Raw genomic sequence first — 23777 nt, forward strand, 5'->3', positions numbered from 1 at the left:
TCTTTGTAAGTAGCCTGTTTGTATTTATTGCCTGCTTTTCTATCAGATTTTTGGTCTTTTTCCCTTAGGTTTTAAAAGTTCTGTATATATTAAGGATATTAGCTCTTTGTGATACATTATTTCAGATATTCTCCTAATTTGTCTTTTGTCTTTGATACATTTTGCCATGCAGACTTATTTTTTATGTAATCAGATTTATCAATCTTTCGTTGAATCTAAATCCTTTTCCTGAGCTAATAAATTTTTTATTATGTTAAGGAAATATCCATAAAATCCTATTTTGAGTGTTGACATCAAGAATGAGTGTTTAGGGGCACCTGCGTGGCTCAGTCGGTTGGGCGACTGACTTCGGCTCAGGTCATGATCTCACACTTCGTGAGTTTGAGCTCAGAACCTGGAGCCTGCTTCGGATTCTGTGTCTCCAGCTCTCTCTCTACCCCTCCCCCACTCACATGTACATGCGTAGTCTCTCTTCTCTCTCTCTCAAAAATAAACATTAAAAAAAAATTTAAGAATGGGTGTTTAATTTTTCAGTGACTGTGGAGATAATCAGGATTTTTCTTAAATCTATTAATCTAACATCTAAATGATATTTCTAAAATTGAACCTTCTTTGTATTTCTTAATAATTCCACTTGATTATCATATATTGTTTTCTTAGTGTAGTATTGGATCGTATTCGCTAATGTTTTATTGAGAATTTTTGTACCAGTATTCACATAAGTGATACTGGGTCTGTGGTTTTACTTTATGCTATCTTTATTAGGTATTAATATTATATTTTTATTGCTTTTTTAAAGTTTAGGTATTAACATTGTGCTTCCTTTATTTTTTATGCTCTGAAACAATATATATAGCATTGGGGCTCTCCCATCTTTGAAGATTTGGTAGTTTTGCCCTTGAAATTTTTGGGTCTTGGTACTTTGTGGGGTTAGTTCCTTGATAATTTTCTCTATCTTTGCTATGGAAATTGACTTGCTTCAGCTCTCTGTGTCTTCTGAGATCAGTTTTTATTAACTATTGCCCTAAGAAGTTACTCATTTCATCTAGATTTCAACTCTACTTCCATGTACTATTTACTGTTCTTTTTCTAGCTCTTGATTTGGGATTTATTTATTTGCATCCTTTTAGTTGTGTTGTGTAAATTTGTAGGAATATGAAGTTTCCTTTGATCACTGCTTTACATACATCCATTATTTTCTAGTATGTGGTGTTTTCCTTGTAATTTTTTCAAAATTTATTTTTTTGGTATTTTCTCTTTCATCCAAGAGTTGTTTGTTATATGGCCCTTAAATTTCCATAACAGAAGTCTTTTTGGTTTTTATTTTATTAATGTCTGTCTAACTTTTTGTATTGGAATAGTTTTATAGTATTTCTGCTTTATGTAATTTATTGATGTTTTCTTTGGACCTGACATGATTTTTATGCTCCATATGCAAGTTATATTATCTATTAGCAAGGTATAAATTTCAATATATATTCATAAGATCTGTGTCCTCATTTTTTATCTACTTCTCTCATACTGAAAATCTGTCGTGTGTGAAAATACATTACTCGTTTATTTTTATATTTTTGTCTCGCATCCTTTTAGTTTCTGCTTTGTAATTGTGTTTGCAGCGTTATTTGGTGGGTAGATTTTATAACAGTCTTTACTGTAAATTGTAGGATTTAGCTTTATAAAGCAGCATTATTTGTTCTTTGTAATGCTTTTTAGCCTAAGTTCTGGTCTACTAACAGGATTATAGCCTCTGTTTTCTGAATGTTTACTTGGTGTACCTTAGTTCATTCTTTTAATTTTTAGCCTTTTTGAATTACTTAATTTTAGATGTGTCTCTTGTATACAGCAGAGAGTTGGGTTCTGTTTTGGGAGCCAATTTAAGAACATTTTTCTGGTTTATAGGTGAGTTAAGCTTGTTCACGTTGTTTGATATGTTTGGTTTTAGCTCAGTCACATTTTGTATGATATTTTGTGTGTGTTTTATTTTTTATTTGGTGTGCTTTTTTTTCATTTATTTTGTTATTTAAGAAGGTTCATTTTGTTCTAATATTACCTTTTTATTTATACCTTTTATAATGCCCTTTTCTTTTACTATCTGGTTTGGCAGATAGTATTTTTTGACTAGTATCTAATACCTATACAATAATTGATGAGCTTATTCTGTTTTCTCTTTTGTCTTGCCTCATCCTCCCATTTTTGAATCTTTAGGCTCATGTCTTTTGCCAAATTTAGGATATTTTCTGCCATTATTTCTTAAAATATTTTTTCAGCTTCACTCTCCTTCTGCGACTCTGATGACAGAAATGTTAGATCTTCTGTTATTGTTCTACAGATCTCTGAAACTCTCTGTATTTCTTTGTGATTTTTAAAAATTTTTTTTAACATTTATTTTTGAGACAGAGCATGAACGGGGGAGGGACAGAGAGAGGGAGACACAGAATCTGAAACAGGCTCCAGGCTCTGAGCTGTCAGCACAGAGCCCAACGCGGGGCTCAAACTCACAGACTGCGAGATCATGACCTGAGCTGAAGTCGGATTCTTAACCAACTGAGCCACCCAGGCGCCCCTGTGATTTTTTTTTTTTTTTTTTTATTTACATTATCGTCAAGTGAACTAACATAGAGTGTATACATTATGCTCTTGGTTTCAGGAATCAATTCCCGTGATTCACTGATTACATACAACACCTAGTGCTCATCCCAACAGGTGCCCTCCTCAATGCCCATCACCCGTTTTCCCCTCTCCCCCACCATCGACGTTTATGGTTTGTTTTCTGTATTAAAGAGTCTCTTATGGTTTGCCTCCCTCTCTGTTTGAAACTGTTTTTTCTCCCTCCCTTCCCCCATGGTCTTCTGTTAAGTTTCTCAAGTTCCACATATGAGTGAAAACATATGATACTTGTCTTTCTTTGACTGACATATTTCACTTAGCATAATACCCTCCATTTCCATTCACACTGTTGCAAATGGCAAGATTTCATTCTTTCTCATTGCCAAGTAGTATTCCATTGTCTATATAAACCGCATCTTCTTTATCCATTCATCAGTTGATGGACATATGGGCTCTTTCCATGATTTGTTGTTGAAAGTACTGCTATAAACATTGGGGTACGTGGGCCCCTGTGAATCAACACTCCTGTATCCTTTGGATAAATTCCTAGTAGTACTATTGCTGGGTCGTAGGGTAGTTCTATTTTTAATTTTTTGAGGAACCTCTATACTGTTTTCCAGAGCGGCTGCACCAGTTTGCATTCCCACCAACAGTGCAAGGGGGTTCCCCTTTCTCCACATCCTCGCCAACGTCTTTTGTTTCCTGAGTTGTAAATTTTAGCCACTGTGACTGGTGTGAGGTGGTATCTCAATTGGTTTTGTGCAATCTTTTTTTAAATATTTATTTATTTTGAGAAAGACAGAGCACTAGTGGGGGAAGGGCAGAGACAGAGAGGCTGACGCTGGACTCGATTCCACAGTGACCACCCGACCACCCCTGAGATCATGACCTGAGCTGAAACAAAGACTCAGACACTTAGCCTTAGCTGACTGAGCCACCCAGGAGCCCCCTCTTTGCAATCTTGTTTGATGTTTGTTTTCCTGTTATCGAGATTGGATGATTTGTATTGATCTTTGAGTTTGTTGATTGTTTTTTTCTTTCTCCATTTTACTAGGGAGTATTTCCAGTGAGTTTTAAATTTGGATTACTGAATTTTTTAGTTTAAAATGTTCTGTTTGGGGCACACGAGGGTGGATCACTTGGTTAAGTCTGACTGTGGCTCAAGTCATGATCTCGGGAGTTTGAACCTCATGTTGGGCTCTGCACTAGAGAGGCAGAGCCAGCTTGGGATTCTCACTCTCTCCTCTTTTTCTGTCCTCCCCTGCTCGTACTTTCTCTCTTTCCTCTCAAAATAAACAGAAACTTTTTTAAAAAATTTGTTTGGTTCTTCTTTATGTCGTGTTTCTTTGCTGAGATTTCCTATATTTAGTTGGTTTAAATATGTTCACAATTGTTTGCTGAAGTATTTTTATGATAGTTACTTTAAAATCTTTGTCAGAGAATTTCAATATCTCTGTCATCTCAGCATTGACATCTGTTGACTGTCTTTTCCCTTTTGAGTTTGAGATGTTCCTGGTATGACAAGTTGTTTTCATTTGTAAGCCTGCACATTTTGGGTGTTCTGTTATGTGACTACAATTTCTATTTAAGTCTTGTTACCTGCTACTGCCACACTGGGTAGTAGACAGGCTTTGTTCACACACACCACATCTGCAGATACCCTTTAGTAGGGAGGCCTTAGTGCTGGGGTGGAATGGTAGGTGGGCTCAGCTCTCATGCACAGCTTCCTTCTGTCCCATTCTTGAAGTTGCAGTATTTCTGTTTTTTCAGGATAAATACCATTTATAAATTTTTGTTCTACTCTTCCACTTTTGTTTGTGATCTGTAATGATCTATTTCCTCAAGCATCTCTTAGTTGAATGAAGCTCATCATCTAATGAAGAAGGTGTCAGCAGCTTTTTCTGAAAAGGACAGATAGTATATATTGTAGGCTTTTGGGGCTACATGGTCTCTGTCCCACTAATATGGGGTAGTTTTAAACACTTAACTCTCCTTACCACTCCTCTTCTTTGAAATCTTACACAGGCCTGGGGCAGGAGGTCCAGACAAAAGCTAGACTTTAATTTTTTCTCTTCTTACAGGTAATTTGAAATTTGTAGTCCCTGACTTCTAGTAATGCTGAAGGTGTGGGTTAAATGTGGTTTTATTTGCTCTTTTTATTGATCTCTATACTTCTTGAAAGATATGTAGATGGACTTAATTCAGATGGCATTATTTTATTTTTAGTTTTTATTTTAGAGTATGAGTGTGAGTGGTGGAGGGTGTGGGGTGGGGGAGGACAGGGGAGGGGAGAGAGAGAATCTTAAGCAGGCTCCATGCTCAGTGCAGAGCCCTACTCAGGGCTTGATCTCACGACCCTGGGGATCAGAAATCGAGCTGGATGCTTAACCACCTGAGCCATCCAGGTGCCCCTGGTGGCATTATTTTAAAAGCAACAGAATGTCTTTAATTTGCATACCTTAGTAAGAAACATCTCTGGATTTCACATGAGATAAGATCTATGCTTACATATAACCTCTTTGACTTTGAGAGAGTCAGTAAACCTGAGTCTTTTGTTTTTTGTTATTTGCAAAATCAGATGGCTATGGGTCATGGTTTATGTTCTGTGCTCTTCATTTGGGGACCTTTTTCAAGGGCTTTGCAAATAATTTCCTAAGGTTAAAATGCCAACTTAATTCTTTTATCTGTTTATTTTAATAGCCTAAACAAGTAATTATATTGCTAAACATGTATGAAAACCACTGGTATAGACAGGTGATCTTTTTGGGCTCTTCTAGACTTGAAGCAGCTTGGTATATGGTCTTGTTCTGTATATAAAGTGTTTCCTTGTGATTATTAGGTACTCAGTTTGCGGGGCAGAGAGAACAACTTTTCTGCCTGTTTTTAAATTCATCTATCTGATATATAAATGCATAAGTTGGGGTAGAAGTTGTCTCACACTTCCATGTCTCATTTTTGTAAAGAGTGATTGATCTGAGGTAGGCATTGAGAGAGTACTCTGCTGCTTAGTAGATTTATCAAGTAAGCAGATACTTTTGCCACCAAGCTAAAACATAGTTTAATTACTTTTTATGGTACCACCTCTGAGTTATGTATTTTAAGCATTCAAAAAAATAACTGAATTGTAATTCTTTTTTACTTCCTGTAGATTCTCGTAGATACTGTTTGGGCTCTGTCATACCTGACAGATGGAGGTAATGAGCAGATACAGATGGTTATTGATTCAGGGGTTGTGCCATTTCTTGTGCCCCTTTTGAGCCACCAGGAAGTGAAAGTCCAAGTAAGTATTTAAACATTTTTTCTAACTTGTTTAAAATTGTGTTTGCGGGGCGCCTGGGTGGCTCAGTCGGTTGGGCGTCCAACTTCGGCTCGGGTCACGGTCTCGCGGTCCGTGAGTTCGAGCCCCGCGTCGGGCTCTGTGCTGACAGCTCAGAGCCTGGAGCCTGCTTCACATTCTGTGTCTCCCTCTCTCTCTGCCCCTTCCCTGCTCATGCTGTGTCTCTCTCTGTCTCAAAAATAAATAAACATTAAAAAAAAATTTAAAAAAAAAAAAAAATAAAAAAATAAAATTGTGTTTGCTATAACCTGTTAACTTGAACAACCAGGGTTCAGTTCGGTCAATATGTACATATCTTCCATATTTCTCCTCTGTTTTACTGAACCTGATTTTGTTGGTCTCCAAATCTTTATCTCACCCAGATTCTTCACAGTTTCAGACTCCTACTACCCAGTTGTCCTTGAGCCCTTAGACGCCTCCTCTGAGAACTCCTTTAAAGCATTCTATTGCCATTTTAACCAGACAAAAAGTGTATCGTGTTCTTCCACAAACCTGCTCCTCTCCTTTCAGTAGACCACATGGTCCAAGCTTCAAACCTTGATTCCTCCTTTCTTTTCCCCTCCATTACAAAGTTGTGTTAACTCTTATTATATAGCTTATGAATCTGTCTACTCCTTAAGTATCTAGAGCCACTGATTTAGTTCAAGACTCTTTTTTTTCTGTCCAGATAATTAGAACAGCATCCTAACTGCATTTTTTTCCTCTCTCATTTCTCCTCACTTTAGTTAGGTGTGGGTGGCTGATAGATGTTTATTCCACTTCTACCAAAGTGACTTTCTAGATGGAAATGTGTGCCCATTTCAGGCCTTTATTAAAATATTTCTGTGCTATTCATTTAGTAATAGATTAGAAATAGCTGCTGTTAAAATGAACCTTTACCTGTTAATTTTTCTTTTTTTTTAATTTTTTGAAAAATTTTTTCGATAGTTTTTCACACATTTTTCTGTGTAGCTCCATTTTTTATGACTATTGTTTAAAATTCAAAATTGCCTCTCAGTTCTACATAGTACTTTGCCTAAGAATACAGTAAGTGCTAATCATTCACCCCTTGGATTTTTACGTTTTCTCAGGATTATGAAAAATATAGAGTCAGTTTCCTCATAAACAAATAAATGTATAGAAAGTATTTTATCCCCACCCCAGACAGCAGCACTCAGAGCAGTTGGCAACATAGTGACTGGCACCGATGAGCAGACCCAGGTTGTTCTCAACTGTGATGTCCTGTCACACTTCCCCAATCTCTTATCACACCCCAAAGAGAAGATAAATAAGGTAAGGCACATAATAGCCTCATTGGTGCATTTCTTTCTGTCTGTATAAACTGTCCCCTTGTTTTCTGCTGCTGTTTGTTTGATCATAATTTTCTTCACAAGCACTGTAGTTATGATGAGAATTATTTCAGATCACCTCTGCAGTTACTTTGTTACAAGTGTTATTTTGTTATAACCAGTGTTTTTTATTTAAATAAATTGGGCAGTAGCAAGGATCGGTAAATTAGTAGCCATGAAGTGAGCATCCATACAAAATCTCTCGCTGGATGGCTGGTATCTTTTATAAACAGATCATAATTTAATCTCCCTATGAAATTAGATTGGACCAAAAGATGCAGTGCCTAAATTGAAGGATCAAAAAAGTCTTTTTTAAAGTTTCAACTTTAGATACAAACTTATTATTAAATATTGTTAAATATACTTAAGTACTTCGGTCTCTTTGTATCTGCCTTATTTCACGTTGCATACAATATTTAAGGTTCATCCATGTTGGAGCATGTGTCAGAACTTCATTTCTTTTTATAGCTGAATAAATATTCCATAGTACATATATACCACATTTTGTTTATCCAGTCATTTGTTGGTGGACACTTGGAGTTTTTCTACTGGTTGGCTGTTGTGAATAATGTTGCAGTGAACATCGGCATGCAGATGTCTATTTGAGTCCCTGCTTTCAGTTGCTTTGGGCATATATCTAGGAGTAGAACTGCCCAGTCATATGGTAATTCTGTGTTTAGCTGTTTGAGGAGCTGCCAAATTGTTTTCCATAGTGGCTGTACCACTTTACGTTCCCACAAGCACTGTATGAGGGTTCCAGTTCCTTTTTTTAAATTATTATAGCCACTCTAGTAGGTGTGAAATGATGTCTCATGGATTTGATTCACATTTAGTTTAATGTAGTTTTATCTGCCTGAAATGCCACCATCCCCCAAACCAGCAGAACTGATCATTTCTTCTCTGTCATAGCTGTATTTATATAGTTGCTCAACTATAATTTGACAGTTGGATTGTTACAGAAAAGTATGTTGTCGAAAAAGTGCATTTTATGAATGCATTTGCTCCAATGAAGGGAAAGAAGCCAGAGTCTTTTAGCCTCTGGGCCAGTTATTTTTACTGTAGAAATTTCAATAATTTGGGATTTTTATAGCTAAATGTATTCCATAATTGGAAACAGAGCTGAGAAGTGAGGAAGCCGGACAGAAGTGGGTGTAGACAAGTTCTGGCATGTGATCAATATGCTCTGAGTGAAGGTATCATGGGGGACAAAGGGTTCACATAGATGTTTACTCAGCCTCAGCAGCCATTTAGTCTCCTTAGAAGTTTTTCACCTTGAGCATTTGTGTTATTTGGACTTGGGATCATCATGGGACCCTCAAGGTAGAATCAAACTACTATCAAACTGCTGGGTTTATTCCCTCAGCATATTAGTTTAAAATGCTTCAAACCTACAAGAAATTTGTAAGAATGGTAGAGTGAACACTGACTTACCAGCTGTTAACCTCTTCCCGCAATTGGGCAAAATAAATTCACAGTTAACTCTTTTCACTGTAGAAGAGGAAGAAGAGACCGCACTTGACCCTAAAACTCCAGTAGACCTGCGTGTTTGTGACTTGTAAATCCTTAAAGGTTACAGTAAAATTTTTTATATAGACCCATCCCAGACTAATTGGACACTTAATTTCTAAATATATCTTGCAAGTAAATATTTTTACAGGAAAGCAATTCTCCTTTCTTAGAAGTAGTTTTAACAAACTTTTAGGAAATTGAGTCTCTTATTTATTTATATCATTATCTTTTAGAGGGAGCTTAAGCACCAAAAAATGTAAGCTGCACGAGTAAAGATTTTTTTGTCTGTTTTGTTCACTGCTATATTACCATTGTCTACAGTAGTGCCTGGGGACATCTGGGTGGCTTGATTAAGGATCTGACTCTTGATTTTGGCTCAAGTTATGATCTCACAGTTTGTATGACCAAGCCCCGTGTTGGGCTGTGTGCTGACAGCACAGAGCCTGCTTGGGATTCTCACTCTCTCTCAAAATAAATAAATAAACATTAAAAAATAAATAAAATAAAGTAGTTCCTGGGTGATGTAGGCATATATTTTATTGGGTGGATCAATGCAAGGTTAGTGGGCCCACATGTTATGGATGGAAGTTTCCTTATAACGTGTTTAAAATGAGACATTCTGTGCCATCTCATTGCTTTTTAGATGCATTTCCCTAATGCAACTCAAGTGATTTTGTTATAGTTTATGTAAACTACATAAAAATAAAAATATAAATGCATTAAAACTAATCTTTCAAACAAAGGTACGCTGTATTTTGTTCAATTATAGGAAGCAGTATGGTTCCTTTCCAACATAACAGCAGGCAACCAGCAACAAGTTCAAGCTGTAATAGACGCCGGGTTAATTCCTATGATTATTCATCAGCTTGCTAAGGTCAGTCATATTGTGAGTTTATCGTGTACATTAACATATTATAACCAAGATTTTTTAATAAAGAATTCATACAATCATTTCTTTTTTAACCTTCAGGGAGACTTTGGAACACAAAAAGAAGCTGCCTGGGCAATTAGCAACTTAACGATAAGTGGCAGAAAAGATCAAGTAAGTTTGGAAAAACTGTTAGGATTGTTAATGTTGGAAAGTACACTACTCTTTTATGTTTAGGAGCTGCTGGTTGTTCATAAGCCCTGTAGTGTGTTCTTTTTGGGTAAAAGATAATTATATAAATAAACATTTTTCTCTTGTTGCCTAGGTTGAGTACCTTGTACAGCAGAATGTAATACCACCATTCTGTAATTTACTGTCTGTAAAAGATTCTCAAGTTGTTCAGGTGGTTCTAGATGGTCTGAAAAACATTCTGATCATGGCTGGTGATGAAGCAAGCACAATAGCTGAAATAATAGAAGAATGTGGAGGTAAGAGTGCATTGAAGAAAAATAGTTGAGCAGTGGAATGCTGAAAGATCAGTTCCTTTCAAGGCAACTAAGTAGAAAGAAAACTGTCAGGAAACACTGCTCCATCATCAAAGTATGCTGCTGTCCTGTATTCACCAGTTAGCATTACATGAGGGTTTTCCAGCAGGCAGCAGTCCATACTTGGGGAAAACTGGTTGTGAAGGTCATTCTGTGACCTTCCCAGAGGGTCACATTGCTTTTTAGGTAACATGAACACTCCTCTTGAAGTCACAGTGCGCGAGAGCAAAAGCTTGGGAACTGCTATGATAGAGAAAGTTATAAGCTTTATTTAATCCAGAATTTCTTAGAATCCTTGACAGTGAAACACTTTCTTCACATTATACCTGATACGTGATTCTATAGACCTTACTTTGTGAAATACTATTCCATGTTGTTGGAAAGGTTAATGATTTTGGAGTCATCTAGGTATTTCAGTCTTGTGATTGCTAGAGCTGTCTGCTGAAGTTATTACCACAGAAGTTACTTTGAAATTTTAATGAAAAAACTTATTTGAAATATTAAATATTTCTCTGATAATGATATATGAGGCATATTTTAAGGATACCTGTTCAATATGTACTAAGTTGCCCAAACCTTATTCTATTGTCATGTTTTATTTTGTATATTTTATTGACTATTATGTATAGTTATATTACCCCTTTCATTTTTTTTTTTTTTTTTAAGAGAAAGTAAATGTAGTCACATCATAAAATATTCAGACTGGAAGTATCTTCTTAATAACAAGAAGAAATTATCCTAGAGATGTTAAGTTTTGTCTATGGCCATGGAAGTAGATCTTCATACTCTTAATTCACTGCTCATTCTGGTTTTAAGATATTTTGAGATAATTTGAAATTAGCATTGTAGTCTAATTCAGAACTTATCCCAGAAAGTTTGAGCTGCAGAATTGTTATTCTTCAGCTTTAATCAATATAGTTGCTTCGGTCTCTGGGAAGTATACTCACAATTAGGATACACGTTTACTTAGTATTTTATAATTTTGTAAAGAACTTTACATCCATTATCTGTGACACTTATATTCCCATTTTTCTGGTTTTTTATATTGCTGTTAAAAAGAAAAAAAATGCAACTATTTCAAAATAACCTAGCTAAAAAGATATTTCAAGGAAGAATATTGTTAAGGATTTAAATTTATAGACTTGTGCATCTGATGCATGGAGTAAATATATTGGGAATTTAAATGAAGACATTCTACAGTTCTGAAAACTTATTTTTCAATTTCATTGTGGCTATACGATATAAGCACCCTCTTTGTTTTTTTCTTCAAAGAAATTATTTCAAAATTTAAAGCTTTGTCTTCTATTTATATCAGTTAATCATGAAGTTTCTGAAAACATGTTTTTGTTGTTATATAAAAGTAATAGCATTTTGAAAACAAAAGGAAAGATAAAAATTACTGTATGAGATAGTATGATTCCACTAAAGCAGCCTGGGGAGATCTCAGTTCAAGTTCTGTCACTAACTTGTCACTCAACCTAAAATAAACCCCTTTACATCTCTATATGATAGCTTCCTCATCTGTCAGATGGAGTATTTAGGTGTTTTTTAAACTGTCTGCCTCAGATACCAGATAATCCTTGGGGTCAGGGGTTTCTAGAGGAAGAAATTAGTGGGATGCTGGTCCTCCAATCAGAGCAGCTCAGAGTTTTATCTGTATTTTAGACAAACTGTCATTTTCGGGGTGTGGTGGGAGGGTGTTGTGAGTTCTTTAGGATTTTCCATGACTAGAATGAACACAGTTTTTATTCATGTCCACTTGATTATTTGATTTTTTGTTTTTATCAGGTTTGGAGAAAATTGAAGTTTTACAGCAACATGAAAATGAAGACATATATAAATTAGCATTTGAAATCATAGATCAATATTTCTCTGGTGATGATGTAAGTATCCATTAAAGTATGGTATGCCTACATGTACGTTAAAACCTACATATACTGTTAAGTTCACTAAGAATTTTTTTTATCATTAATATGACAAGTATATACTGTATTTGGTTGTTTTTTTTGTTTATTTTTGAGAGAGAGAGAATGTGAGCACATGCGCAAACTGAGGAGGGGCAGAGAGAGAGTGGGACACAGAGAATCCCAAGCAGGCTCTGCACCATCCGATGCGCAGAGCCCAGTGCAGGGCTTGAACTGATGAACCGTGAGATCATGACCTGAGCTGAAATCAAGAGTTGGTTGCTCAACCAACCGAGCCACCCAGACACTCCTCTATTTCTATCAGATACTTTTGAGGTGGCATTTTCCACTTATTTTTAATAATCTAAATTTTAAAAAATTAATGATTGTTTTCCATCAATCAGTTTCTTTTATTTTTTTCTTTTATTTTTTTTTTAAGTTTTTTTATTTTGAGAGAGCAGGGGAGGGGGAGAGAGAGAGAATCCCAACGGATCTTAGTCTCGCAAATTTGTGAGACCATGACCTGAACCAAAATTGAGAGTTGGATGCTTAACCTACTGAGCCACCCAAGCACCCCTCAATCAGTGTTTTTAAATACTATGTTTGAAACTTCATTATAAGGTAAAAAATGTAAAAACAGTTCTTTGAGGGGTACCTGGCTGGCTTAGTCGGTGTAAAGCATGTGACTCTTGATCTTGGGCTTAGGAGTTTGAGCCCCACATTGGGTATAGAGATTACTTAACAATAAATAAATAAACAAACAAACAAACAAACAAAAACCCACTTTTTGTTATATTTGTAATCTGTTAAATGGGAAAAAATAGTACAGTTGACTCTTGAACAAGGGTTTGAACCACATGGGTCCACTTATATGCAGATTTTTTTCAATACGGTATAGTACTATAAATGTATTTTCTCTTCCTTATGATTTTCTTAGTAACATTTTCATTTTTCTAGCTTACTTCATTGTAATAATACAGTATATAATACGTATGACATACAAAATATGTGCTAATCAACTGTTTATGTAATTGGTAAGGCTTCCAGTCAATGGTAAGTTATTAGTAAAGTTTTTGGGAGTCAGAAGTTGTACTCAGATTTTTGACTCTGCAGGGGGTGGGGGGTTGGTGCCCCTAGCTCGTGTTGTTCAAGGGTCAACTGCAGTTACAGAAATGATGTGTGTTCAGGGGCACCTGGGTAGCTCAGTCAGTTGGGCAGCCAACTCTTGATTTTGGCTCAGGTCATGATCTCATGATTCGTGAGTTCAAGCCCTGCATCAAGCTCTGTGCTGACAGTGCGGAGCCTGCTTGGGATTCTTTCTCTTCCCTCTCTGCCCCTCCCCAGCTCATCCACACACGTGATCTCTCTCTCAAAATAAACATCACAAAACGAAAGAAAGTACGTGTATTCAAATAGGTAGAATAAATCTACAGATACAGAAACTTAGGAATGGGGCAGGGACAGGGGAGGGGGTTAAAAAAAAAAAAAAGAAAAGAACTTAAAACAATTTTGAAATGTGTGTTCAGTTTAATTAAATTGTTAAGTTTTTTAATGTTACTGATTTACTTAAATATTTTAATTTATCGATTAAAACATCATATAGAACGATTACAACATCCGTACAGAATTCTCTCGTAAGAAGTAAGTTCTGCTTATATCATAACAAGTAGTATCTTAACAAAGGCCTTTTTTTTGTTTTGCTTTTTATAGATTGATGAAGATCCTAGCCTGATTCCTGAAGCAACACAAGGAGGTACTTACAATTTTGACCCAACAGCCAACCTTCAAACAAAAGAATTTAATTTTTAAGTTCAGTTGAGTGCAGCATCTTCCCCAATTCAATACGAAGCACCACCAGATGGCTACCAAATGACAAGAAGAAGAACAACAACAAAAGGCTCCAAAACACACATGCCTCTTCGTTTTGATGCTTCTAAAAGCAAGCCATGTCTCAGTCACTTTGCAGTTGCCAAAAGTTACTATCACATGGACTGTAAATGCATATGCATGATTTCCTAAACTGTTTTAGAATTCTCCTTAACAATCTCGACTACCCTATTTTTCCCTGTTCCCTGGTGCCACACGCTGACAACTGCAGTTCCAGTTTAGAATATTCCATAGTGGTGGCATGTCAGCTGCCCACTTGATACTCCTTTGGAAAATGGTGCGCTGTGGATCAAGACACTTCGGTATGATGCGTATACACGTTGGAAGACTTTAAAGAGGTGCAGTCTGATCTGAGCCTCCATCATTGTCCTCCACAAACATATTTTCATATTCTTTATGTGGAAGAATAGATTTTAAAGTACAAGCCAAATGATTTTCATTGGTGGAACTGACACACAAAAAAAGGAACTTAAAAAAAGAAACTTGGTTATCGATTAAACAGTTAAGTTTTAAAAAACTGTGCTTCATCTACCAGTAATTGATGTGTTTATTATCTGCCTCAGAAGCCAGGGTTGGAGGAAGAACTTTCGCTATGGATGGTAATGCTTTCGCCATTATACCTAATTTTTGAGAACAGCAAGCCCTATTTGACCACTCACTTCAGCCTGTGTGTTCCTGCTGTTTTGAAGTAATCAAATGCTGTGCATGGTATTTTACCTGAGCTGCAACCTGTTACGGACTTGAACTTCTGTTTAAGTTGAAAGCAAGAGTCCCTGACTACAAAGAAAAAACAAATAAAAAACAACAACAAAAAGCAAAGGTCTAACGTACCGATTGGTGATGTTTAAAAAAAAAAAAAAAAAAAAAAATCTTGCTTTCAGCTTTCAGGAGTTAATATTTTTTGTTTTAAATTGATAATTGGATATGGTTGATTTATATTGGGTTTAAACTGTGGAGCCTTCATGTTTACTGTAATTTAGTCTTAAAATATTTTTTACTTAGTAACCAGTGCTTTTGATAATGTGGTTGGCAACAAACCAGCAACTATTTAGAAGTGTTATACAACTTCATTCTTTGAGCATTGGGAAAGTTAATTCAGATCCTACTCTAAAAGCATATTCACATATTAAAAGATTCAGTCAAGGATCTGTGTAGAGGAATAATCTGCAGTTATTTGACATAAACCTGATTTGCAGTGATCTTGAAGCAAAATCTGGTATTACTATGTAAAGTCATTGCTTTTGGTAAATTGTCATCTGACCCAGTTATTAATGAAAGAATATGGATTTGAAAATGTTTAAACTGAATGATTTGTGCTGTCACAGAAATGGTTTTGTTGCTATTGTTTACTGGGTATAATTTCCCAATGCGTTGATGTGAAGGGATAGAAAATCTAAACTAACGTAGTTATCCGATGGGGGTGTATTTACTGTGATGAAGATGAGACCGATGCCATCAGAGCTTTGTGAATCAGCTGGGGTGTTTTCACTGATAAACAACACATAGCAGGTGTGCATTCATTACAAATACATGTATCTGCCAAGGTGGAGCCACTTTAAAGAGTGAGTTTTGTCTTGTATCCAAAATGGATACAAGCGTATGTTTAAACTGCAAGATTTTTACTTGCTAGAGAATCTGTTTTAATATAGTGGTTTGGCCTCTGATTATTTATAGGTTTTATAAATTTTAGAATCAATTTCTCTTTAAGGTGGCTCAGATTTTTCAACTCTTGTGCACATAAAATTGAGTTGAAGTTCATTGTGCCTTTTTTTCTTTATCCAAATTTTGAGTTAAAGCTTCATATGGTAACTGCATCCTGTTCAGACACTGTAGTCTAAATTTTTGAAACTGTGTGGTGTTCACTAAAAGTAGGAATAACAAAGTCAAAGCCAATTAAGGTCACAAACTTCGGTGAAACCCTTAAAGTCCAAATCTTCTTGATATTGTGAATTGTACCCCTCCTGGTTTAGTTTCTTCTGGACTCTCCATCCTACTTACTGACAGTTACCTTTTAAATTTTGCACACATTGAGATTAAATCAGGCCTCTACTGTGCCGGTTCCGATTTCCTCTTGTGTTTTAAGTGCAAACTAACATAAGTGAACATTAGCATCAAGTAGTGCAGACATATGTATGCATTTGCTTGATTCAATTTGTTGTGACCTTATCAGTTTGGAATTGGAATTGCACCATTTCTTAGACAAAGGAAACTAAGTATATTGCTGCACTTTTAAGTTTTCAGAACAGTGTTGAAAATTGCATTGTTTTTATTTTTTTTAAACTCAGTTAAAAAAGACTAAAACGTTCTTTCAAAAGAGGCATCTAAATGTGTTCCTAATTTTGTATATGGGCTTAGGTTTTGTAACCAATAAAAAAAAGCTGCTATCAAATCCGATAAAACATTGAAGAACTTATTTCTAAAAGTTTCTTAATTTCCTAGTTTTGTTTTCTGCGTGGTTAAATTTAAATTTGGAACTATTTTTCAAACATCAACCACAGTGGAGGCAAATCATGAATTACTCTTTCGTTGTATTTTAATATCTCTCTTCCACTCTAACAAACTAGGACAATAGCAGTGCTCGATTTAAGAGTATTTTATGACAAATAAGAAATACCTAAATCTTTATTAATTTCCAGAGCTTCCACACGGTACAGCAGAACAGGTGGCTTAAAACAACAGAAACCTATGGTTGCACGGTTTCGGAGGCCGGAAGTCGGAAATCAAGCTGCCGGGTGCGACGCGACGCGCTGTGTCTGTGGGCTCTCGGGAGGCCCTTCTTTGTCTCTGCCTGGCTTCTGGTGTCCCCGGCAGTGCTTGGCGTCCCTCGAGCCTCTGCTTTCATCATCGTCCTGTGGCGTTCTCTGCGCATACCTCAGGTTCAAATACCATGACTTAGAAAGGCCTGGTGAGGAAATGGTGTGCTTGTGACTCTCGTGAAACCACAACGACAAAATCACACTTTATGGCCTGTCTAATCCTTGAAAACAAGTAACTGTGGAAGATAGTAATTGAAGTAAACTGGAAAATTTTAACCTGTGAGATCAAGGTGGTGGCTCTAAGTGAAATCTTGGATTAATTAAAAGAACAAAAAAAGAGCAACCGAACTTTTGAGTATACAAATATTTTTACTTTAGTATAATGCCACTTCAAATTATTTTTGAAAGAAGTCAGTGTACAAGTAAATAAATGTGATAGTACTTCTATGTAACCGTGCCAAGATTTCCTTCAGAACAGTTGTCCTTTTTCGGGGATTCATCATTTAATTATTGCAAGTGAAAATTCATGAATGTCAGTTGTCTTACAGTGATTGTTATGAATTTTTGTTGACGCTAGTTGTACTGGGGGATCTTAATCTATTCGGAGAAAGGAAATATAATTTCTGTACATTAGGCTGTAAGTCTTAAGGTCTATAACCCAGCGAGTGCTCTGTGTAACCCACCACTCGTATGTCTAGAGGAACTCTTTGTATAAATTTTGTACTTCGTTACATAGCTAAAAATCAGTGGTAGAATGATTCTCAAAAACGTCTATATCGCAATAGGGGTGTATGTGTTTATCTACCTAGATGTATAGATGGCGCTCAGTACTATACTGAAAGGAAGTGTTTGGGAAAAGGGACGTGAGAATGTAGCCTGTTCACCTCCTTAGCCTCCTTATTTGCCCATGAAACCCCTCACTCACTCACTTTGACCTAAATTAGGGTTTCTCAAACCCTGCAGTATTGACATCGTAGGTTGGCTAATGCTCTATTGGGGGCTGTCCTGTGCGTTACAGGATGTTTACCAGCATCTTTAGGCTCTACCCACTAAGTACCTCTATACTACCCAGTCATGACAACCAAAAGTGCCTCCAGGAATGGCCGCATGTTCCCTGGGCCAAATTTGCCCAGGTGCAAACCACTGCTCTAAATTAATGTAGAAATAATGTAGAAAACTTCCCCACTCAAGGGAGACAGCCTAAAGCATGCTTTTTGTTGTATAAACAGTCCTAGACTTTGCTCAGGTGTGTCAGATGGGGAGACAAATACATGCCTTTTCTTCATTCTCCATTTTAGGAGAGATCAGAGTCAGCACTGTCACCCATCTGTAGGAACTCCTGGCAATACTAAGCCCCATCTGTTGCAAAGGACTTAGGAGAGAAATGGGAAGATGGAGGAACTACTAACCTTGAATTTATCCTGTGGCTAAAAAAACAAGGTGTGTGAAATAAGCAAATGTGTTGATTGCCCACAGTTTTCTCAACACTGCTCTGTAGCAGTGTTTTTCAGACATTTTTAGTTGAGATAGTTAAGTCCTCTAGGAAAGCTGAGGTTGGACCAGAAAATCACAGCATACATAATTCTGAAAAGCATTTCTTTGAAGCATTGTGAGAGACTGGCCCCATCAGGAAGCTTACAAGTTTATTAAAAATGATCAAAGCAGTGGAACTATCGTTGAGTCATGCTACAAAGGATGTATTCCCTGCAGGGAACTTCTACAACATCCCTCTTCCATACCCTAACAAAACTGCTATCTACCTTCCCGAGTAAATCTCTTTTTTCAAACTCTGGTGCCCAAATAAATGTGGCCTTCTGCCAGGTAATGTGTGATTGCACAAGACAAACAAGGCATATCTTCACGGGACAGCAGTTTTACTTGATGATAAGTAGAGCAGTTTTATGGTAATACAAGCCTAAGCGTTACAGAGTGAAGGACACGTTTTGCATAACGTTTTAAAGATAAAATCAGATTTTTGAGGCAGGCCATTTTATGGAAACATTCCGTCAAGAGTAGGAATCGGAGAGTTGGAGAAGCAATGATGAAACACTAAGCGAGCCTGTCTACTCTGTCGAGTAGCATTACTTGTTACCAACTCTTTTCTTAATACTGAACCAAAGGCGCCTCTCGTAAATGACCATCTTTATAAATAAACTTTCTGTTATTCCTAGTTAGCAGAAGAGGCAGCTCTGCTCTCAACAGTTGCCTTCCTCAACCTGAACACCCCATGCATTTCAAGCAACAGCTTACAGAGCCACTCTGGGAACTGGTTCCTGTCACATGGTGCATCCCAAAGACCCCAATAATACAGTGTGATGTGACTAGTTTGTGGGTACAGTGGAATAGGAACATTCCATTATCTGGACACTCAATTCTATTCTAAATTTTTTTGAGTTTATTTATTTTGAGAGAGAGAGAGAGCACAAGCAGAAGAGCAGAGAGAAGGAGAGACAGAATCCCAAGCAGGGTCCGCACCATTAGCACAGAGCTGAGGCGGGACTTGAACTCACAAACCGCAAGATCATGACCTGAGCTGAACTCAAGAGTCCGACGCTCAACTGACAGAGACACCCAGGTGCCCCTGGATACTTAATTCTATTATTGTGGAGATATTCTCTATTTTGCCAGCTTCATCATAATTAGACATCATCAAGTAACAGCCTCAGCTCCCCTTGTCATCAGCTCTCTTTGACTCAGTAGGTTGGCATTTATACTTCCAAACCTAAATATAAGAATCTGTAAGTGCTGGGGCACCTGGGTGGCTCATTCAGTTAAGTGTCCAACTCTTGATTTCAACTCAGGTCATGATCTCACAGTCGTGAGATCGAGCCCCACGTTGGGCTCTGCACTGACAGCACAGAGCCTGCTTAGGTTTCTCTCTCTCCCCCTCTGCACCCCCACCTGCTCATGCTCTTTCTCTCTCTCAAAATAAGTAAACTTTAAAAAAATGTGTAAGTGCCATATTTCCAATTTCAGCCCAGTTTTTCCTCATCAGACTGTATTTCTATGTGTCCTTTCAATGTCTTCAGGCATATAGGAAGCACCATGGCGAGTTAAAGGGAGTGAAAGAAAGCAGGTATAACTAGAACAAAAATAAGGATGGGGAGCAGGATTACTAGGGGCATGGGAGAGGCTAAAGAGATAGGTAGGGGCCAGTCCCGACAGCTGGTAAGTCATTATAAGAGAAATGGGAAATCACTACTCATTATCGTTATTATTACACATTATCATTACAGAGTGATGACAGAAGAATCGTGTGTAATAATCATTGCCTAGTAAGGTAAGGACAGGAAACGTACTCGGGGTTAGTGATGTGTAGAGGTCACATTAGTGAGTGTGAAGCGCTGAGGCAAGAGAGGCTCAACAACTTGGTCCATGAAGTGGATGGGATCAAGAGATACTCAGCAGCTAAAATAGACAGGAGTTGGTGATGCCTTAGATCTGGAGTTTGGGGAGCAGGAAGTGTCAAGGATGATTTCTAGGTTTCTGAGTTGCAATAACTGATGAGTGGAAGTTAACACAAGATAGGGAGCACTCAGACATAGCGAACAGAGGGTGATGAGTTCAGTTTGGGTTATGTTGAGACATCTAAATGACTGTTAAGTAGGGCAATTGGAAATACTGGTCTGGAGCTTAGAGGAGAGAGCTAAGCTAGAGATTTGAACCCTCTGCCTGTTTGGGTGGTTCTTAGTGCAGGGGGTGAGGATGAGACTGCCCGGGTCCAGCATTTGGAGGGAAAACAGGGCTCAGGGCAGTGCTGTGGAGTTAATGGGCATGTAGTGGACGATGAGCTTGCAAAAGGAACAGAAGGTATGGATAGGGAGGTAAAAAGAAAATGCTGTGTGTTTCCTCAGAAAATGGAGGGAAAAGAGATTCTGGTTCCCACTGATGCTGTTGAGAAGTCAAGTAAAGCAAGGACAGGAAATGTCCTTTGGGTTAGTGATAAGGGAGGTCACCAGTCACCTTAGAGCTGGATCACTGAGGCAATGAGGGTGTAAACTAGGAAGGACTGAGGAGTGGAGACACAGTATGGAGACATTGATCAGGTTTTTATTTTGCTCTGAAGGGGAGGTCAGGGTCACTGAAGGATGAGTGGGGAAATTGGTAGGGGAAATCCAATTGAGAAAGTTGCTGAATATACATGAGAAGAGTGATCGTCAGTTTTCTAAGTTACAAGAGAGAATCCAAAGCATAGGTGACAGGATGGACCATACTCTCTTCTTCAGTCAGCACTTACTTAATTGAGCAGCTATTATATCCCAGACTCTGACAGGTGCCAGGGATACCTGCAGTCAACAAGCCAGACACAGTCCCTGGCCGTGTGGAGCTTATACTTTAGTGGCAAGAGACTAGCAATAAGTGTGTAAATAAATTAGATAATTTATCTGGTGTTAGCTGCTATATGAAATATTCTACAAGGAATGACTAGGGGAGAAAGGTGCTCAGTGCCAGAAATCATATTTTTAAATTGTGGTAAAATACACACAACATAAAACTTACCATCTTAACCATTTTTTTGAGAAAGACAGAGTCTGAGTGGGGGAGGGGCAGAGACAGAGGGAGACTCAGAATCTGAAGCAGCCTCCAGGCTCTGAACTGTCAGCACAGAGCCCCATGCGGGGCTTGAACCCACAAACCGCGAGATCGTGACCTGAGCCCAAGTCGGATGTTTAACTGACTGAGCCACCCGGGTGCCCCTACCGTCTTAACCATTTTTAAGTCTACAGTTCAGTGGTGCTAAGTATATTCACATCTTTGTGCAACCATACTCCGTAACTTTTTCATCTTGCAAAACCGAACTCTAGCCATTAAACAACTCCCCTTTTTCATTCTCCCCCAAGCCTCTGGCAACTTCTATTTTCTGTATCTAGGAATATGACTACTTTAGATACCAGATATAAATGAAATCATAACACTAGTCCTGTTTTTGTGACTGACTTATCTCACTGAGCATAATGTCCTCTTTGAAAACAAGAATAATTTTTTAGCGTAAGTACCCTAGTGATACTTTAAGTATTTAAACATTTTTTTTTTTTTTAATCTGAAACTCAAGTTTATCTGGTCATCTGCATTTTATCTGGCTATCCAAAAGTGAAAAGACAGGGTTGGTCAACAGGAGTTACAGTCTTTTTAAACTCTGACACCTTTCTCCAGTGCTAAGTCTCTAAGTAACAGAGGCCTAAGGAAGGGAGAGGGGAGAAGGTTAAAAGCAAACAAGATGCTAGCAAAAGCAGAGAGAAAAGGTTAATGTGATCAGGACAAAGTGGCACTTCATTAGAGGAGGGCTATAATTGCCTTCTAAGAAGTCAGCGTGCAGGGTCAGAACACAAAGGCCTCAGATGCAGTCATGGGTTCTGGCTTCTGCTATCACTGAGAGTCCTTAGATAAGTTACTTTGTATGAGGCTGTTTTCCTATTTGTTAACTAGGAAAACATTGACCTCCTAGGATTGTAGTGACGTTAGATAAGATAATGTTAAAAGAATCTAGTGTCAAGCCAATATGACCTATTGCTCTTCTGCCCCATACTTTTGCTGCTAAAGCTTCTGCACAGTGAAGGAAAAAATCAGCAAAACTAAAAGGCAACCGATGGAATGGGAGAAGATATTTGCAAATGACATATCAGATAAAGGGTTAGTATCCAAAATCTATGGAGAACTTATCAAACTCAACACCCAAATAACAAATAATCCAGTGAAGAAATGGGCAAAAGGCATGAATAGGCACTTTTCCAAAGAAGAAATCCAGATGGCCAACCAACCCATGAAAAAATGCTCAACATCACTCATCATCAGGGAAATACAAATCAAAATCACAATGAGATATCACCTCATACTTGTCAGAATGGCTAACATTAACAACTCAGGCAACAACAGATGTTGGCAAAGATACAGAGAAAGAGGATCTCTTTTGCACTGTTGGTGGGAATGCAAGCTGGTGCAGCCACTCTGGAAAACAGTTTGGAGGTTCCTCAAAAAATTAAAAATAGAACTACCCTATGACCCAGCAATGGCACTACTAGGTATTTACCCAAGGGTGTGCTGTTTTGAAGGGGCACATGTTTCCCAATGTTTATAGCAGTACTACCAACAATAGTATTTTCCAAAGTATGGAAAGAGCCCAAATGTCCATCAATGGATGAACGGATAAAGAAGATGTGGTATATATACAATGAAGTATTACTCGACAATCAAAAAGAATGAAATCTTGCCATTTGCAACTATGTGGAGGGAACTAGAGGGAACTAGAGGGTAAGCGAAATTAGTCAGAGAAAGACAAATATCATATGATTTCACTCACATGAGGACTTCAAGATACAAAACAGATGAATATAAGGGAATCAAAATTGGTGTAAAAACAGAGAGGGGACAAAACATAAGACACTTAAATACAGAGAATAAACAGGGTTGCTGAAGGGGTTGTGGGAAGGGGGATGCGCTAAATGGGTAAGCGGCTTAAGGAATCTACTCCTGAAACCATTATTGCACCATATGCTAACTAACTAGGATGTAAATTATAAAAAATAAATAAATTAGAGAAAAAAATTAAAAATGCCTTGGAAGAGAGAGAAAAAAAATAGGGTCAGAGTAAGCCACAACAGCTTTAAAAAGCCTGCTGGTGGCTGAAAATGCCCTTGGCCCTCACCTCTCCTGCAAGACTTGCACGATCCTAATTAGACCCTTTCCTCCCTAAAATTCTTCCCAGTCTATGGGCAAAATTTCTAACATTTTGGACTTCACTTTGTTGCTTAAGGTTTTGAACCTTGTGGAAAATCAAACCGCATCAGAAAATGTGGCTCTACTACCAGTCCCTTGGTGTTGGGCTGGGAACAGGTTTCGTTCTGGCAGTTGGGCGACTTCGCGAGCAAGATCCTCACTCTTCTGAAACGCTCCAGGCGCAGCTGGGTGGCCGGGACGCCAGACGGGAAGGGAAGCCGTTCACCCGCCCGCCCAGACCGAGCGGCCCCGCCCCTCCCCGGCGGCCCCGCCCCGCCCCTTCTTGGCATTCCCCCCCCCCCCCCCCCCCCCTTTCCTGGCT

General features: G+C 37.9%; 1 protein-coding gene and 1 long non-coding RNA gene across 2 annotated transcripts in view; one reads left to right on the forward strand and one right to left on the reverse strand.

Moving 5' to 3' along the window:
• The window catches only part of KPNA3 (karyopherin subunit alpha 3), a 105779-nt gene extending 89247 nt beyond the window's left edge, over positions 1-16532 (forward strand). Inside the window, exons 11-17 of the mRNA XM_042911394.1 lie at positions 5756-5887; positions 7088-7216; positions 9551-9655; positions 9752-9823; positions 9975-10137; positions 11983-12077; positions 13809-16532. Coding sequence (XP_042767328.1) covers positions 5756-5887; positions 7088-7216; positions 9551-9655; positions 9752-9823; positions 9975-10137; positions 11983-12077; positions 13809-13907 — 795 coding nt within the window. The 3' untranslated portion in view covers positions 13908-16532. The remainder of the gene's footprint in view (positions 1-5755; positions 5888-7087; positions 7217-9550; positions 9656-9751; positions 9824-9974; positions 10138-11982; positions 12078-13808) is intronic.
• Positions 16533-16592: 60 nt separating this feature from the next.
• Positions 16593-23683, reverse strand: LOC122204178. Its single transcript, XR_006195544.1, has 2 exons — positions 23545-23683; positions 16593-16887 (listed from the first exon to the last, which is right to left on the reverse strand). It is a non-coding gene; the product is annotated as an uncharacterized LOC122204178 (long non-coding RNA).
• Positions 23684-23777: the final 94 nt, after the last annotated feature.

This window comes from Panthera leo, chromosome A1 (assembly GCF_018350215.1).
Source record: "Panthera leo isolate Ple1 chromosome A1, P.leo_Ple1_pat1.1, whole genome shotgun sequence".
NCBI lineage: Eukaryota > Metazoa > Chordata > Mammalia > Carnivora > Felidae > Panthera > Panthera leo.